General features: G+C 42.9%; 1 protein-coding gene across 1 annotated transcript in view; it reads right to left on the bottom strand.

The window, feature by feature from the left end:
* Positions 1-18,326, bottom strand: part of LOC115464856 (centromere protein J-like) — a 139,283-nt gene that overhangs the window by 38,907 nt on the left and 82,050 nt on the right. Inside the window, exons 10-14 of the mRNA XM_030195213.1 lie at positions 16,493-16,702; positions 13,479-13,619; positions 12,953-13,111; positions 7,279-7,378; positions 325-431 (exon numbers count right to left, since the gene is read on the bottom strand). Coding sequence (XP_030051073.1) covers positions 325-431; positions 7,279-7,378; positions 12,953-13,111; positions 13,479-13,619; positions 16,493-16,702 — 717 coding nt within the window. The remainder of the gene's footprint in view (positions 1-324; positions 432-7,278; positions 7,379-12,952; positions 13,112-13,478; positions 13,620-16,492; positions 16,703-18,326) is intronic.

Below are 18,326 nucleotides of genomic sequence, written 5' to 3' on the forward strand. Positions count from 1 at the left end.
GAAGGTGCCAACTAGTTAAGAGTAATCAGCTAGGAATTAGTAGACAATGTTGGAATCCTGAACCTCACACTGACGCTCATTGGGGCCTCGAGAAAGTAACCTTGTCCTTTCATTGTCTCAGCTACCCGTATAGACTTGGCTATTCATGACAGGAACTTATTATATCTGTACCACTTGCATAGTGCCTTGGTCTAAAACCATTTAAAATAAGAGATGGCTATACAGATCTAGACAAATATTTAAAAGACTTCAAAGTGAATCCTACATATGAAGCACGTAAGTGTCGTAATCTGCAGTTTAGTGGATACCATGTTTCTTATATACCTGAGTTTCTTCATTGTTACTGTGGAAACTGCAACCAGAAATACCTTCCCTCCCAAGAGAGTGAAGTAAAATATCCTCTGAGCTACTTGAGTTTGATGAATGTCTGCCTACAGGGTAAGGAAACATAGTAAATGTAAGTATACATGCATGAATAAGTTTTGCAAACAACCTACAGCATGTAGTATTTTTCTATTTTCATATAAATCATGAAATTATTTTATTAAATTAATCTCATATTGTCATAACAAATGTACTGAAAATGAATCTTTACATTTTAGGCATTAATTAGTAGTAGCCTAATGATTACTACAGTAGGCTAAGAACCTGGGGTAACTGGGTTCAATTCCCACTGCAGATCCTTGTGACTTTGAGCAAATCATTTAACCCTCCATTGCTTTCCTGCTGCCCCCATTGACCCCACCGGACCACCAGAATACAGGGGTAGGCCATGGAGGGTGGTATATTTATCTATATATTTAGATTTTGTTCACACCTTTTTCAGTAGTAGCTCAAGGTACACTAGGTATTTCCCTATCCCTGGAGGGCTCACAATCTAAGTTTGTACCTAAGGCAATGGAGGGTTAAGTGACTTGCCCAAGATCACAAGGAGCAGCAGTGGGATTTGTACCCGCCACCTCAATGTCGAAACTGATGCTCTAGCCACTAGACCACTCCTCTACTCCACTGTAGACTAGAGAAGGGGGTGAGTAGGGGGGGGGGGTTGTGACTGTTGGCAGCTAGGGGAGGGGGCTGCATTGGGAAGTGGAAGGGGAATTGAGGGAATGAAAGAAAAAAAGTTATTGGGGTCCCTCCTATGAAGGCTCAGGCTGAATATAGGTCAGGATCTGTATAAGTTCCGGCAGCCTCCCCTACTTAAATTATCTGTAGATATTCAGTACTGGTGCCCAGCAGTCAGCATTTTAAAAAATGCTGACTGCTGCAAGCTGGATATTACCCCCACAGTATCAGGTAAGGGACACCTGAATCTTTGCGGCCAGTGGTGCAGCCAAACAGCCAATTTTGGGTGGGTCTGAGCCCAAAGTGGGTGGGCACAAAAAGTTTTCTTTCTGCCCTAGCCCCCTTCCTCCCCCACTCTCCACCCCTCTCCCCGCACCTCCCAACTCAAAATTTACTTTAGCTCATGAGGATCCCCAAAGTCTGTCAGCTGAAGACTTCCTCCAAAGACAGACAGAACTCCCTTTTACCAAGCTTAGCAGGCAGCAGCAGCAACTCCTTGAGCCGCTGATGCTGGCACCCCAGGCATGCTTAGTTATCAGCGGCTCAAGGATGTTGATGCCTTCTGCCAAGCTTTCTTCTGTGGTTATACCCCTCTCTATGCAGCCTAGCATCCTTTGCCAATAATCTCCTGCACCAATAGTCTCCCCATTTTATTACCATATCTATGGAGCTTAAACTTCCTACACAGCAAACTACGCATCATATGTTCATATTTAAGGACGTCTGTATAGATGTCAAAAGCTCCCTTGTTTGAGGTGATGGAACATTAGTATATTGGAACTTCACCCTCTACAATCGCTTTTCTAGATTCACTATAGTAGACGCCAAGATCTTATTCCTACGACTCACAATTGCAATAATATCTCCCTGGAGCACTGCCTTAGCTATGCTCCAGAATAACATAGGTTGGGATTCATGTTGTGCATTATTGGTCACAAAATCTAACCATTTGTTCGTTAAATATTTTACAAACTCAGAATTACAGGCTAAATAGCTAGGGAAACACAACCCTCTAGTGGAGGAGTGGCCTAGTGGTTAGGGTGGTGGACTTTGGTCCTGGGGAACTGAGGAACTGAGTTTGATTCCTACTTCAGGCACAGGCAGCACCTTGTGACACTGGGCAAGTCACTTAACCCTCCATTGCCCCATGTAAGCCGCATTGAGCCTGCCATGAGTGGGAAAGCGCGGGGTACAAATGTAACAACAACAATTAACTGTCTGAAGTACCTCTATCTTCACCCAGATTAAAGCATGATCTGAGATTTCCGCTGGCTCTACTTCTGCTGATTGAATTGCTGAAACACTGGAGTAGAGACCAAAATATAGTCCAATCTGGCATGGGTGTGGTGTGCCCGAGACATGTGTGTAAATTCCTTCTCTGAGGGGTGAAGAAGACGCCATGGATCTACAAGATTAAGCGCTAGTGCAAAATTATATAATATTCGGCATCCTCCAGTCCCCACACCTGGAGTCAGTGAGCCTCTAGAGCGGTCTAATACAGGATCCATTACTATATTCATATCCCCGGCCACCACAAGTTCACCTTGTTGATAGGGTAGCAGCTGTTTCAACAGATCTGGGTAGAAATTTTGTTCATAGGGAGTAGGGGCATATATGACCAATAAGTTAAATTATTTACCCTGCACCCACACTTTTACCAGTAAATACCTGCCACCAGGGTCTCTAAATATCAAGTTAGCTTTGCAAGTCAAGGCCTTGTTAAACAAAATTGCAACTCCCCCATGTCTCCTCCCCAAGGAAGCATAAAATACCTCCCCCACCCATTGTTGTTTCGAGTTTTCATGCTCCTCGTCTGTTAAGCACCGTCTCTTGCTGGCAAACTATGTCTGCCTTGTGGCGTTTTAAAGCATTTAATATCTTTGTTCACTTTATGGGGGAGGTAATGCCACCCACATTCCAAGACATCAAACGACAAGTAGAGGTCATCCTAAACCAAAACAACTACATGAAAATGAAAATGTGGATGTCATATGATACAGGAAGTCCTGGGTGCCCAGCCTCACCCCAGACTTCAATACTGAATACTTGCAGTGGAAACTATTTAAATCACCATCCTACAATAAATAAGAAATTGGCCCCCTCTTATAAATGATTTTCCAGAATACACAGAACATCCCCCTCCCCCCACCCAATCATTCCTAATTAGTCCCACAACCATAAGAACAAATACAGAAGAGTTACCCCTCCCCCCCCCGATACATCCAAATTCAGAGTCACACACTATGTGCAAAACAGTGACATAAAACCACTCAGATACAATGTTCCCCGCACCCCACCCCCCACAGCTGCGGTTTCATTTACCATATAAATGTATAAATGCATAATGACTATAACAAGAACTGCAAAAGGCATGCTATTGAAAAACTTGTAGAGCTCTCTATCTGAAACAGATATGTCATTCAGCAATGTGTAAGGCTTGCAATATCATGGATTCACATGGTCAAAGTCACCACTTATTAAGGAATTCCTGGGCTGCAGACACAGTAGCATATGTTGTCCATTTTTCATTCTCGTTTACATAGTAACATAGTAGATGATGGCAGAAAAAGACCTGCATGGTCCATCCAGTCTGCCCAACAAGATAACTCATATGTGTTACTTTTTGTGTATACCCTACTTTGATTTGTACCCATGCTCTTCAGGGCACAGACCGTATAAGTCTGCTCAGCACTATCCCCACCTCCCAACCACCAGCCCCGCCTCCCAACCACCGGCTCTGGCACAGACCGTATAAGTCTGCCCAGCACCAGCCCCGCCTCCCGCCACCGGCTCTGGCACAGACCGTATAAGTCTGCCCAGCACTATCCCTGCCTCCCACCACCGGCTCTGGCACAGACCATATAAGTCTGCCCAGCACTATCCCCGCCTCCCAACCACCAGTCCTGTCTCCCACCACCGGCTCTAGCACAGACCGTATAAGTCTGCCCAGCACTATCCCTGCCTCCCAACCACCAGCCCCGCCTCCCACCACCGGATCAGCCACCCGATCTAGACTAAGTTCCTGAGGATCCATTCCTTCTGCACAGGATTCCTTTATGCTTATCCCACGCATGTTTGAATTCCATTACCATTTTCATTTCCACCACCTCCCGCGGGAGGGCATTCCAAGCATCCACCACTCTCTCCGTGAAAAAATACTTCCTGACATTTTCTTGAGTCTGCCCCCCTTCAATCTCATTTCATGTCCTCTCGTTCTACCACCTTCGCATCTACGGAAAAGGTTCATTTGCGGATTAATACCTTTCAAATATTTGAACGTCTGTATCATATCACCCCTGATTCTCCTTTCCTCCAGAGTATACATGTTCAGTTCAGCAAGTCTCTCCTCATACGTCTTGTAACGCAAATCCCATACCATTCTCGTAGCTCTTCTTTGCAGCGCTTCAATTCTTTTTACATCCTTAGCAAGATACGGCCTCCAAAACTGAACACAATACTCCAGATGGGGGCCTCACCAACGACTTATACAGGGGCATCAACACCCCCTTTCTTCTGCTGGTCACACCTCTCTCTATACAGCCTAACAACCTTCTAGCTACAGCCACCGCCTTGTCACACTGTTTCATCACCTTCAAATCCTCAGATACTATCACCCCAAGATCCCTCTCCCCGTCCGTACCTATCAGACTCTCCCCGCCTAACACATACGTCTCCCGCGGATTTCTATTCCCTAAGTGCATCACTTTGCATTTCTATTCCCTAAGTGCATCACTTTGCATTACTTTCAGTGTTGCCGGGTATAGCAATGTAAATTGAATTTTCCTCTCAAATAATGCAGCACAGATTGGTTGGAAACGCTTCCTCTGTTCTTGGACCACACGCGGCCTCAGTCTGTCTTCTTGGAGTTGGCCTATTCTGTGCGCTCTTTCATTACAAAATGGCCCCATGCTGCCTGAGAGAGCAAATTCTTTTGTAAACTACTGCTCTAAAAAAGAGGCAAGATTGCAATAAGGGAGATGATCCGGCATTCCTACAATGCGATCCCTTCAGGATTTATTCTCCAACAAACAGCGCTCTAAAAATAGCGTTGTAACAGCGCGGGGCATTATTGGACCTATGATCAGAGATAATGACATGCTAATTTAAGCACACAATTCTCTCTGATCATAGGGAAGAAGTGCGGGAGGATTGTACCCGAGCACGCACTCAGGCACAATCCTTCCGCATTTGTTTGACAGGTCTGGGCTGTCAAAAGTCCAGACCTGTCAAACAGGGGCTGGAGGTCCATGGGACCACCAGATCCCAACTACCCCTGCCCCGAGCAAAGCAAAACACCGACACCCCACCATACAGGTTCATGGAGGGCTGGAGACCCCTAATGCCCCCCAGGCATTTCGAACAAGTCCCTGGTGGCCCAGTGGGCAACCAACGACCCCCAACGTTAGGGGGCTGGAGGTCCGGCAGACCTCCGGTCCCCCCCCCCCCGACACAGGTTCAGGGACAGCTGGAGATCTGGTGGGTCTCCAGCCCCCCTTACCCCCCCCCCCCCCCCCCCCAGCATTAGCAAGAAGTAAGTCCCTGGCGGTCCATAAAACAATCACCTTACAGGAAAGTTACAAGTGCTCCACTGAAATCCACACCAAACCATTGTTTTCTGTTGGAATCGGGTGTGGGGACCGGAGCCGCTCTAATCCACATCTGACTGCGTCAGTGCATCATGTGGTCTCCCACTATCCTTAAATATAAGAAGTCACACTATATATGTGCAGGAAGAATTAAAAAATACATAAGTAATGCCACACTGGGAAAGGACCAAGGGTCCATCAAGCCCAGCATCCTGTCCACGACAGCGGCCAATCCAGGCCAAGGGCACCTGGCAAGCTTTCCAAACGTACAAACATTCTATACATGTTATTCCTGGAATTGTGGATTTTTCCCCAAGTCCATTTAGTAGTGGTTTATGGACTTCTCCTTTAGGAAACCCTCTAACCCCTTTTTAAACTCTATTAAGCTGACCGCCTTCACCACGTTCTCCGGCAACAAATTCCAGAGTTTAATTACGCGTTGGGTGAAGTAAGATTTTCTCCGATTTGTTTTAAATTTACTACACTGTAGTTTCATCGTATGCCCCCTAGTCCTAGTATTTTTGGAAAGCGTGAACAGACGCTTCACATCCACCTGTTCCACTCCACTCATTATTTTATATACCTCTATCATGTCTCCCCTCAGCCGTCTCTTCTCCAAGCTGAAAAGCCCTAGCCTCCTTAGTCTTTCTTCATAGGGAAGTCGTCCCATCCCCGCTATCATTTTAGTCGCCCTTCGCCACACCTTTTCCAATTCTACTATATCTTTCTTGAGATGCGGCGACCAGAATTGAACACAATACTAAAGGTGCAGTCGCACCATGGAGTGATATAACGGCATTATAACATCCACACCTATTTTCCATACCTTTCCTAATAATACCCAACATTCTATTCACTTTCCTAGCTGCAGCAGCACACTGGATGTAAGAAACAGCAAAGAACTAAGGAGAGAAGAGAAAGCAGAAATTAGGGGAATAGGAGAGTATGAAGTGAGTAAGAAACTGGTGAGGACTTGGGAGGGGTGGAGTGTTGTGTGGATGAGCTGAAGGGGAGAGAGTACGATTATGGACTGGGCTGAAGGGGATGTGAAGGAAGAGAGACTGGCAAGAATTTGAGTATTTCTCTAACTTTTGATTTGGCCATATAAATCTTCCCCATGTTTATATACCTACTGGCTGTTCAAATTCACAACCAATCATACTTTCTTTTTTTTTTTTTCATGTTGAGGATGGAAGCAATAAGTTTGTGAGTTCAGCACCCCCATCATTTGCAAAAGTTGGCTCCTATGGTCTGAATATATGCTTTTAAATTTCAAGCCCCAATTGTTTTGGAGAAGTCCACAAATTATTAGCCAGACAGATTTGGGTCTCTTCATCTCTTATTTCTGGGAGATAGTAACATGGAAGAGACTTGTCAGACGACCTGGACTGATCACTGTCAGATACTGGACTCAATATGGCCTCTCTCATATTCTTATGACTTATTATGGTGATCTTTAAAACTTTCGTGAACTTTAAAACTTTTATTTTCAATTCTGAGGAGAGGTATGAAAGAATAGTAACAGCACAGAAAAAGAGAAAAGGGGATTGTTTTGTTAAAAAATCTTCAGATCAGAAACATAGCTTCTTCTCTACATTTACACAAAATATTTCATTTCGAAAGCTCTTACCTTTTTCATAAGATAGGGAATTATTTCTCTTAAACACATTGAGGTATGAAATGGGAACAGGTGACTTTCGTTGTTGATTATCAAGAGGTAGGTATATAGTCTGAAATGAAGAAGAAATAAATAAAATACTGTAGTTGGTGATATTCTTATGAAATTTTGTTGTGATAGAATGAAATAAACTCAGCAGTATCAGTGGTTCTACACAGAAAACCAAGTTACACAGGTGATGTTACTGACAGAGCCTGGTATGGGAATGCTTCTCCAACTGGACTCATCAAAAAACTTTTGAGAAGACTCACTTCCAACCTGCCACTGTTACATGGAACCATTTCAAACCTTGTGAACATTTAGATGAGAATACAACTCCTTAGGGATGTGGGAGGGTATGTGAGGACTTGCATCCTGTTATTCACAAAGGACACATATTCTGCTAGCCATTTGGTTTTTTCCAAGGACAGGTTTTCTCCTTCCAACAAAAAAAAGGTCAAAAAACACTAACATGTAAAGGGCACTACAATAGGCAGATACCAATGTATTTTTGGTGGCAACTAACTTTTTTCATATTTTCTCTTTTGTTTTTGAAGGCAGCCTGGAAATGAAGAGAAATGGGACTGGACAGATGGAGCTGGATTCTAATCCCTATAGAGATTCTAGGAGTCTTTTTCTTGGCAGTAGTATAATGTGAATGTTTGAAAAGAAGTCCACATTACAGCTTTGCAAATTCCCTCCAAGAAGGCTCACCTTAAGTGGGCTTCTGATGCAGCCATAGTTCTGACATTATTAGCTAAAACATGACCCTCAAGAGTCAAGCCTGTCTGAGAGGGAACGGTGTTGGATCTGTTGGGAAACAGTGATCGTAACACAATCTAATTTGAGGTGATATCTGGAGTGAAGTCATTAAGAAAATCAATTGTAGCAGCATTTCATTTTCAAAAGGGTGACTATGACAAAATGGGGAAAATAGTTTAAAAAAAAGCTAAAAGGGTCAGCCGCAAAGGTTAGGACTTTAAATCAGGCATGGATTTTGTTTAAAAATACCATCATGGAAGCCCAACCAGATGTATTCCATATATTAACAAAGGTGGAAAGAAGAGCAAACGACAGCCATTATGATTTGAAAGGTGAAGTGAAAGAGGCTATTAGAGCCAAAAAACACATCCCTCAAAGACTAGAAAAAGGATCCGAACAAAGAAAACAAGAAGTGACATAAGCACTGTCACGCGAGATGCAAAGCACTGATGAAAACTAAAAGAGAATATGAAGAAAAACTTGCTGCAGAGATGAAAAACTCATAGTAACACTTTTTTCCTATTTAGAGCTCCTGGTTCTACTGTGCCCCAATATATTAATCTCTGTTCTTTTTTCAATAGGATCTTTGACACATCAGTTCCTTTTTCTTCAGACAACTGTAGCAAAACTACAAATCGTAATCTTCTATTGAATGACAAGCTGTCTTCCAATGCTGTACTAACGGCGCCTGGAGGGTGGGAGGTCTAAATAGGGAAACTGATTTAAGGTTTAAAGAACCAATAGCGATGAAGTGAGAGCAGTAGATAACCAGCGCATGTGCTGGTGTTTTTTTTGTTGCACAGGGAAACATTGAGACCTGACTTGTTCCCTCCCTAGCATAAGCAGGTCAATAGGATGTATTTTTTAGTATGATTTAAATGTTTAATTGTTTAGAAGCGAAGATGTTTTTTATAAGTTTGATTAATATCTGATTTAAAGAGTTTTCTAATTAAAAAAAAATCTGTTTGGCCCCAATCTCCTGAACACACCTATGGCGGAACTGGAGTCTACTAGTTTTTAACTTTTACATAGCGGTTATGGTCTAGCATGTTGATCTCCACTTGATACAGCCATAAACTGCAGGAATCTTCTTCAATCAAGATTGTCATCTTTCATCTCAAGTTAAGTGTTTATATTCTTTTCTACAGGGTTTGATCTGCATTGTGGAATGATATGACTTACAGAGATTGATAGCTGAAAATACTTTTGTTTTGTTTTTACTACTGAAGAATCTCCATAGACTGCCTATGCATATTATGGTGCAATGATTGACATCTGAAAGGTTTCAGTTGTTTGCTGAAATGAATTCAGCTGTTTGCTGAATCAAGTTGGAGAGTCTGAGCACCTTCAATATCACTTTTTCACCTCAATAGTATAATTTAGTATATTTTCCATTGATCCTTTGCTTTTATATATCATGGAGAAAAATTTTAGAATCCTATAACTAGTTGCTTATGTTCTTATGAGCATAAGCAAAGGAAATGCAGTCTTTTAGCTCATTGTGTGGACTGTTAAGAAGGCTAAGGCTCTCTTGTAATCCAATGTATGCAAGCACTTTCACCTTTGTGGGTATGAGGCTTGGGGGGAAAGTATTGGAAGGATAATTGACCAATTAAAATGGAAATCCACTACTACCTTAGGAAGGCACTTTGGATGAGTGTGCAGAACCTCGCTGTTGTAAAACTTTTAATGTGGATCAGTTACTAGAGCATGAAACTCAATTATTCTGTGTACTGAACTTACTGCCACCAAACACAGGACCTTCCAGGTCAGATCCTTCAGTTCACAGGTATTCAGTGGCTCAAAAGGAGCATCTGGGTTAATATAGCATTGAGATCCCATGACACTGAAAAAGGCCTGATGTGAGGTTTCAACAGAAACAAGCCCCACGTGAACTGAACAACTAAAAGCTGTACCTTCATGATAGTGGTATGCATCATTTGCATTTAGGTTTACTCTCACAGAGTTGCTTTCAAACCTGACTCTAACAAATGTAGGTGGTATTCAATCGGTCTTTGTTTGGGTAAGAAAAGAGATCTGCAGCCTTCCTGTCATGCCAGATTCAAATTTCTTCCATTTGAGACCATAATACCTTCTAGTGGAATCCCTCCTGGAAACCAGAGTAATGAGATATGCTGTCAGGAAGATTCACAGAAGCCAAATTTTCCCTTCTTAACATACAAGCTATGAAAGCAAAGGAGTCAATGTTGGGGAGCAACAGAGTTCCCTGAGCTCTTGTGATCAGTGTTTGAGAATTCCCCAGTTTTACGGATTCTTATGGACATAGGAGCTAGCTCTGTGGGTGCTTGAGCACCTACAACATTGAGAAAATTCCTTATATGTTTCCAGGAAGGGGTTATTTCCACTGGGCTTAGCACCCCCAATAGTTTTGAAAAGTTGGCTCCTATGCTTATGGAAAGAGCAGAAGAGGAGGGAACCACACAGTTGGACTCAGCCAAAAGGCTGAGAGTTGTAGTTCCCTGGCTTCATCTGAATTTCAGGACAGTTTTTGCTATTGGGGGATTGGAGGATATCAGACAGAAGGTAGTTTGCCATATATTTATATTCTGAAACAGAACTAAGGTACTTTCCTGTTTTGAGGCACAGCAAAGAATCAATCGACAGAGTGCCCAACTCTTGAACTATCTTCTAAACTACTTCCACATCAAGGGACCACCTATGTGGTTTAAGCACACAATTCTGCTAGTCTGCCAGGGTACTGTTCATCCCCGCCAGGTACATGGATCTGATGGTAATTCTTTGAGAGATGACCTAGTTCCATATCCTGACAGTTTCCCAACCCAGGAGGTAGGATTTTGGTCCTTCTTACTTGTTCATGTACCATTGGAACTTGACTGTCGGTCTGTGCAAAACAATTCTGTTGGCCAACCAATCTTTGAAAGCCATCAGACCATTCCAGACAGCAATTCCAACACTCCAAACACCTGAACAGCCCCTAGGCCCCTCTCCCATCCTCCAGCTCACCCTTATTTACTACCATCCCCACCTAGAAGCAACAAAAATAATAATGATTTCTTTGAACTACCAGAACCTAATAACCAAAAAGATTCCTGCTGAACAGTGTTGGCTCTTCCACTGCTCAGCTGCATTCCCTGTTACAAAGAAAACCATACCCCTGTATTCCCCCTATGACAGACACAGGGCCTGTCATGCTAAGAAAGAGGTATGTGACATGCATAGGGCCTGTCTTCTCAGGAATAAGTGTTTTCTGTTAGGAAAGTGAAGAAAACTATGAGCCTTAAAATGCACTGCTCTAGGGCAGGTAAATCAAAGAACCTACAGAAAGGAGAGGTCTATTTAAGAATGGGTTAAGCCAAGATGAAGAATCAGATCGGAGGAATGTCCCAGAAGGGTGAAGCAGAGAAGCCTATACACAATAGCAATTTGTGTCCATATTAAAGGCTGGGAGGTACCATTCCAATAAGCCTAATTGGGAGAGGAATAAGCCAAGCTCCCTGAGAGGTAAAGGGCAATAAGGAGGGATGGAGTCAATTTCGTAGGGCCTTATAACCTCCCTAGAGAAATGTAGAAAAAAGGAGACAGGGGGAGGAAGAGGTGCCCACAGCCAAGAGACTTGAAGGTGGCCTGACCAAGGGAGTCCCGAGGAGGAAGGGTGAACAGGATGAGCCACAATGAACAGAGAAGAAAATTATGAAAAGTACTAACCTTTAATTGATTGAACCATGGAGTTTTGAAGTTTTGGACTAAGAACAACAGCCGAGGATGGAGGATAGGATGTTAGTCATGTTGACTTTTATCCTATCCAGGTTCAGGAGGTTGTTAGACTGAGCTCTTAATACTTATTCAGAAAGAGTCAATAATGTGTTTTGGACACTGTTGTAAGGAACAACTCACAAAGAAACTCCAGACAGCCCAAAACACAGCAGCCAGGTTGATATTTGGTAAAACATGATTCCAAAGTGCCACACCACTCCATGTAAAATTGCACTGGCTTCAGATCAGAGAATGCATCACCTTCAAAACCTGCACTCTGGTCCACAAGATCATCTATGGTGAAGTCCCAGGTTACATGACTGACCTGACTGATCTCCCAACTAGAAATAGAACCAGTTCATCACGGACTTACCTGAATCTCCACTACCCAAATTGCAAAGGACTTAAATACAAAACAACCTATGCGTCCAACTTTTCCTACATAAATACACGACTGTAGAATGCACTGCCACAAGCTGTGAAAACAGTCTACAACCATCTACAATTCAGAAAATCACTAAAGACCCACCTGTTCGGAAAGGCGTACTCTAACGACCCAACATAAATGCCTCAACCCTGCAACATATCAACACCAAAGATCGTATTGGACATTATCTTACCCCTCCTATCCTCTACCCCCCTAAGTTACCTGAATCTTATCTACCCTATTCCATCCTAACATCTAATTGTATTTGTTCCCAACCGTACTTGGCGATTGCCTTTACGGTACTATGTAAGCCACATTGAGCCTGCAAATTGGTGGGAAAATGTAGGATACAAATGTAACAAATAAATAAAGTGGGAAAAAGACTCCCCCACCCACCCCTATCCCAGCATGCTAGAGGAAAGCAAATTTGCATATTAGGCTACAGTCTGTGAGAGACCAAGACCTAATATGCATAATCAAGGAACTCTAGCATGATATTTCATTGCTTTTCCTTTGTCAAAAGGAATCTCAGGAGTACAGAATAATAAAGGAACTATTCTATCTCATAGGAGCAGTGTAGAATTTGGAGAAGCAGCTGTTTGAATTCATCATGAGTGTACAAGCTAGGTCTGGTATCCCACATCCCCTCCAAACTTTTGCTACAAAATAGTAATCTGCTACATCTATGTGTTACCCTCAGAGAACTAGACGAACTATACATACCTTTTCTGGTTCAGATAGTGTTAAATGTCCTTGATGGGGTGTTCTCCTCCCAGTGGGTGTTGCACTTCTACTAAGAAAACTGACACATGGTGACCCATTTCCAGATTCCCTTGATCCTGCTTTTAGAATCTCAGCCCTTTCTGCCACATGGCTTGTTGCCTAAAAATACAAAGATTATAAAAATTAGCATTACAAAGAGATTATGTACATGGAAACAATCCGGTCAATATTCAAAAAGTTAAGCAGCAGTTATCCAGATAAAGTCTGCTCTTCTCTGGATAGCTGCACCATATCTAGGTGTAAGCAATTTTCAGCTGGTGGTGGCTCTATGAATATTGCCTCTGATGGTCAGTATCTACCTGGGTAATTTTATTTTATTTATTTGTTGTATTTGTATCCCACATTTTCCCACCTGTTTGCAGGCTCAATGTGGCTTACAATGTTCGGTTATGGCATTCGCCATTCCAGAGTAGAAAGTTACATTTGGAGTTGGATAGAGAATGAACTGTTAAGGAACTGTTCGTACCTTAACAGTTTCTGCAGATGCCTGTTTCTGTGATGGTGTCTTCCTTCCAAAAGGAGAAGTGCCGTGGCTCATATGGCCATTGTGCCACATTCTTAACTCGGGTTTTGTTAAAGATCTTCCTGTCAAAATGGCTTCTGAAACCTGATGAAAAGTAACAAAGCCAATTAAAGATGCAGGCTTCACAGTAGTTGCTAAACAAATATTTCTGTAATATACTTTAAAATAGGTGTTTCAAATTATCAGCATATCGTGACTTGGCTTTATAGCTTTTACTTTTGGTCCTATACCTAGACATTTTTCTGTGCCTTATGACACCTTTCCGCTTTCATTTATAAATATTTCATTCCAAGTTCACACTTACCCCATTTGTGCTGTATTAATATTTTATATATGCTGTATCAGAACAATAGTGGCTTGGGATTTACACAGATATCTACACTACAGCACCAATGCTCTGTTCTAATAGTGCTAATGGGTAAGTTAACAGGTGCTTTCAAAAATTTACCAGTTTTAATATTTTCTTACAAACAGAGGTTGCACTTTTCAAAGTCATTGTTTGTGCATGCTTTCAGAGGAGAATTAACATATAAACCACTTTTTCCCTAGAGGGATTGTGTGGGAGGTGGCATGATGTAATTTTGGATGTAAAACCTTGTGTAATGGGGAGGGGCTGTGCCCTTTCTTTGCCAGTAGTACCTGGGATGGGAAGCACCTGGCTTCAGGGTGGTCAACCCCAATGCTATCCAGGCCTGAGGTGTGGGGAGTGAATCCAAAGAGTCTAGGGCCTGTATCCCACAGCTCTGCAAGGAATGTTTGGTGAACCAAAGAAGAGATGAAGAGTAGCAGAAGTAAAGCTAGCTAAGGAGAGTAACGACGATCTTTCAAAAGAGGAGACTATCAGTTTGTGGTCTCTGAAGAATCAGCTACCTAGACACAAGAAAGTCTGAGATGTCCTATAACCTCTTGCAGATCTTTGACAAGGCACTGTGTCTGTACTGGTTAATGCTGAACTGTAAGTTGCTACTACCATTTTATTCTTATTAATTATGGACTGAGCTTGCAACATTTGTCAGCAAAATCACTTTTAACTGCAAGGCCAAAGCCTTCTCTGGATATCTGCATTATTAAGAAGTGTCTGTGCTTGCTGACACTGAGTGCTGGGGACTGGAAGAGGGCTAGAAGAAATCAAGAGGTAGCGACTTGAAGCTTGTTTTGCCCTTGTCCAACAAGTGCCCTGAAACAGTGAGAGTAGTGTTCCAGCCCTACTCAGGAAGAAACCTTCATTGCCATAGAGTAGGGGGGTTCTCAACCCACTACTTGGGACACATCAAGCCAATCTGATTTTCACAATGAATATGCATGAAAGAGGTTTGCATGCACAGCCTCCATTGTAAGCAAATCTTTCTCATGCATATCATGGGCGTAGTTTGGGGGGGGGACGACAACAGGTGCAGTGCCCCCCCAAACGAGCTGCTCCTACCCAAACCTCCTTGGACTAACCCACTACTATCTTCTCGTCTCCCGGCCCTTCTCCACTACTGCCAACTCCAGACTTCGCGCCTTCTGTCTCGCTGCACCCTATGCCTGGAATAAACTTCCTGAGCCCCTACGTCTTGCCCCATCCTTGGCCACCTTTAAATCTAGACTGAAAGCCCACCTCTTTAACATTGCTTTTGACTCGTAACTACTTGTAACCACTCGCCTCCACCTACCCTCCTCTCTTCCTTCCCGTTCACATTAATTGATTTGATTTGCTTACTTTATTTATTTTTTGTCTATTAGATTGTAAGCTCTTTGAGCAGGGACTGTATTTCTTCTATGTTTGTGCAGCGCTGCATACGCCTTGTAGCGCTATAGAAATGCTAAATAGTAGTAGTAGTGCTATGCCAGTCTGGAGGAACCGCGAGCTTCCATGCTCTTCCCTTTCCTTCCCTGCCTCTCGCTCGCTCCCTCCCTGGAAAAGCATAATGAGAGGAAATTTGCTGGATATGGATGGATGGAGGGCAGGGGATAATGGAGAGTTGCTGGACATGGATGCATGGAGGGGAGGGCAGGGGAGAGAATAGAAATCGCTGGACATGGAGAGGAGGGCAGGGGTAAGAGGAGAATTGCTGGACATGGATGGATGGAGGGGGAAAGGGAGAGAGAAAATTTGCTGGATATGGATGGATGGATGGAGGGCAGGGGAGAATGGAGAGTTGCTGGACATGGATGGGTGGAGGGTAGGGCAGGGGAGAGAGGAGAGTTGCTGGACATGGATGGATGGAGGGGAGGGAAGACCGGAAGGAGATGCACATGGATGAAGGGGAGGGAAGAGAGGAGAAATGCTGGACATGGATGGAGTGGAGGGCTGGAGGAACACTTTGTATTTCCTTCTATACTTATGCATTTGCCACTTGTTGTACCTTCCCTGCTGGTCTAATTCCTTGAGTTTTTTCTCTTCCTTCGCATACTCTGTTGCTTCCTTCCCTTTTTGTGCCAGTGGATTCTCACCCATTCCTTCTACTCTTTGGAACGCTTGGCCAAGTTTAATGATGGAAATGGATTCTGGAAGTTTTTGTTCATATCTCAATACTTTTTGTGCAACGTTGGGAGACTGAGATCACACTCAACATATCCTGACTTAAGAATGAAGTTCATTGCTGTTGCAAACATAACTCATTTGGAGAGACTGCCCCCATCAGAAACTTTTCCACCCATCGCTATAGTTACTAAAATCATTTCTACAACAAAGGACTAATTCTATATCTGGGAACTTCGTAGAAGTCTATTCTATTAGGGAATGTAGGTGCATACAGTCTTTTATAGAATACTAGCCTAACAGCAAAAATACGCTAATAAATTATGTGCATAATCGGCAAGTAACTATTAATGTGTACTTTACAGAATTGCTCTGCAAGTGACCAAAATTTTATTAGTGTAGCTATCAAATGATGTGTTGAGGATTCTTTATAGAGCAAAACACTGCCTTATCCTTGGTGGCTTTTGAAAATGTATATGAAATTACTTCTTACTGGAGTGTCTGGCTTTCTGAGATCTAGTTCATCTGAATTTTTTTCTGTTTCTAGCCGTTGATGTTCTGAGGCATGGAGCTCGTCCCGAAGGTCCAAGTTTTCTTTTGTCAGAGCTTCTATTTGATTTTGTAGGTAACTGTGGGAAGAGGACCAGCAGGACTCATTCCGCCTAAAGTGTTCTTGCAGTTCTGAAATCTGATGCTTCAACATCTGTCAAAAGAAATGAAAAATGAGTGCTTAAATAAGCAAGACATTTCCACTAAAAACTGTGGATAAGCAACCTTCTATAATCTACTGGGGCCTCTTCCTTGTGGGTTATCCAATCCGCAAGTCAAACTATCATCCAGAAAACAGGGAAAACTCCTGGCCCAGAAAACCTAGGAAACAATATAGTAAATACTGTATATGCCTACTGTACATAAATATATAAGCCATTTGCAAGCCTGAAGGCTATTGAAGTGGTGTACATTCAGGTACAGAAAGTATTTTTCTGTTCTTGAAAGGTTCACAATTACAAAATAAGAGTTAAGTGGGATTTGAACCTGGGTTCCTTGGTTTACAGTCCACTGCAATAACCACTAGGCTGCTCCTCTGCTCTGCATGGATGACTGTAAAGCCATTTTCTAAGAATTCTGCCATAAAGATGTCCATATTCCTTGTTTTTCCCCAGTCATAATTTGGACATTCCAGTCTGTAAAATGGTTGTTCACTCTGGACATCTCCAGCACACAGATGTCCATATCACATGTATTTTTGAACAGAATCTCAGCATATTTCCTATTCAAAAATACATGTGAGATGGATGTCCATTTGGAATGTTCTGATGTGAACGTCCCTATTCTGACTTGGATGTCCTTTTGAAAATGCCCCTCCATGTATCAATTTGTCGTCATCCAAACTTTGATAGAACACAGATCTAAGCTCAAAACTTCAATTGCATCATAAAATGACTCCTCTATAGGAAATTGGAGCTCATAAGCACAGAGAACCAAATTCTATAAACAGTGCCAAAAAAACGCGCTAAGCACTATTCTATAAACAGCGCTAAACGTTAGGCACCATTTATAGAACACACTTAGCAACGGAATCACCCTTAACTTTAGACATGATGATTTACACCAAATAAGCCCTTTTATAAATACTCGCATTTAAATTAGGCACAGATCCCCCTTATTCTAGAAGGGTGCACATAATTTATAGGAATGCCTCTGATCCGCCTATGACCCTCCCATGGCTGCACCCCCTTTTTGGATCCCCATGACTAAAATTGTACACGTAAATTTCAATGAATGCCAATTAGAGCCGATAATTGATTAGCATCCAATTATCAGCACTAATTGGGTGCTCGCTGCAAGCTGCTTCCCTTTCGCATTGTGTTGAACAGGAGGAGGATGATCCAGGTTCTGTTGGGTCTTCTGAGGTAGAGGTCTTCTGGAGTAGCTGATATCCCGCCTTCCCAGGAGTAGGTTCCACAGACTTATCAGTGCCCCATGGAGACGGTGCAGCCTCCTCCTTAGGGAGCCGCTTGATTTGGCACAACTGCAATGGGATAAATCTTTCTGCTGGTTTTTTTCTTTAGTTGGGGTGGGGGGGATGAGGGATATCTAGGCATCCTGTGTGTTGAGGGGTCTCTAGATGGGAGCTGGGGGTTCCAGTCAGGGTGGGGAAAGAAGAGAAGGAGTTCAAGGAGGAAGTCTTGTTCTCTTTACAGGTGAAACACTATCACATGGGATGTGGAGGAGTGTGGGGGGGGGGGGGGGAGTCTGTGCCCTAGGATGATGGGATATATTTTTCTTAAATAGTTGGATGTATGTGATTGGAGTGCTTTGGTGGT

The sequence above is a fragment of the Microcaecilia unicolor genome, chromosome 3 (assembly GCF_901765095.1).
Source record: "Microcaecilia unicolor chromosome 3, aMicUni1.1, whole genome shotgun sequence".
Taxonomy (NCBI): Eukaryota; Metazoa; Chordata; class Amphibia; order Gymnophiona; family Siphonopidae; genus Microcaecilia; species Microcaecilia unicolor.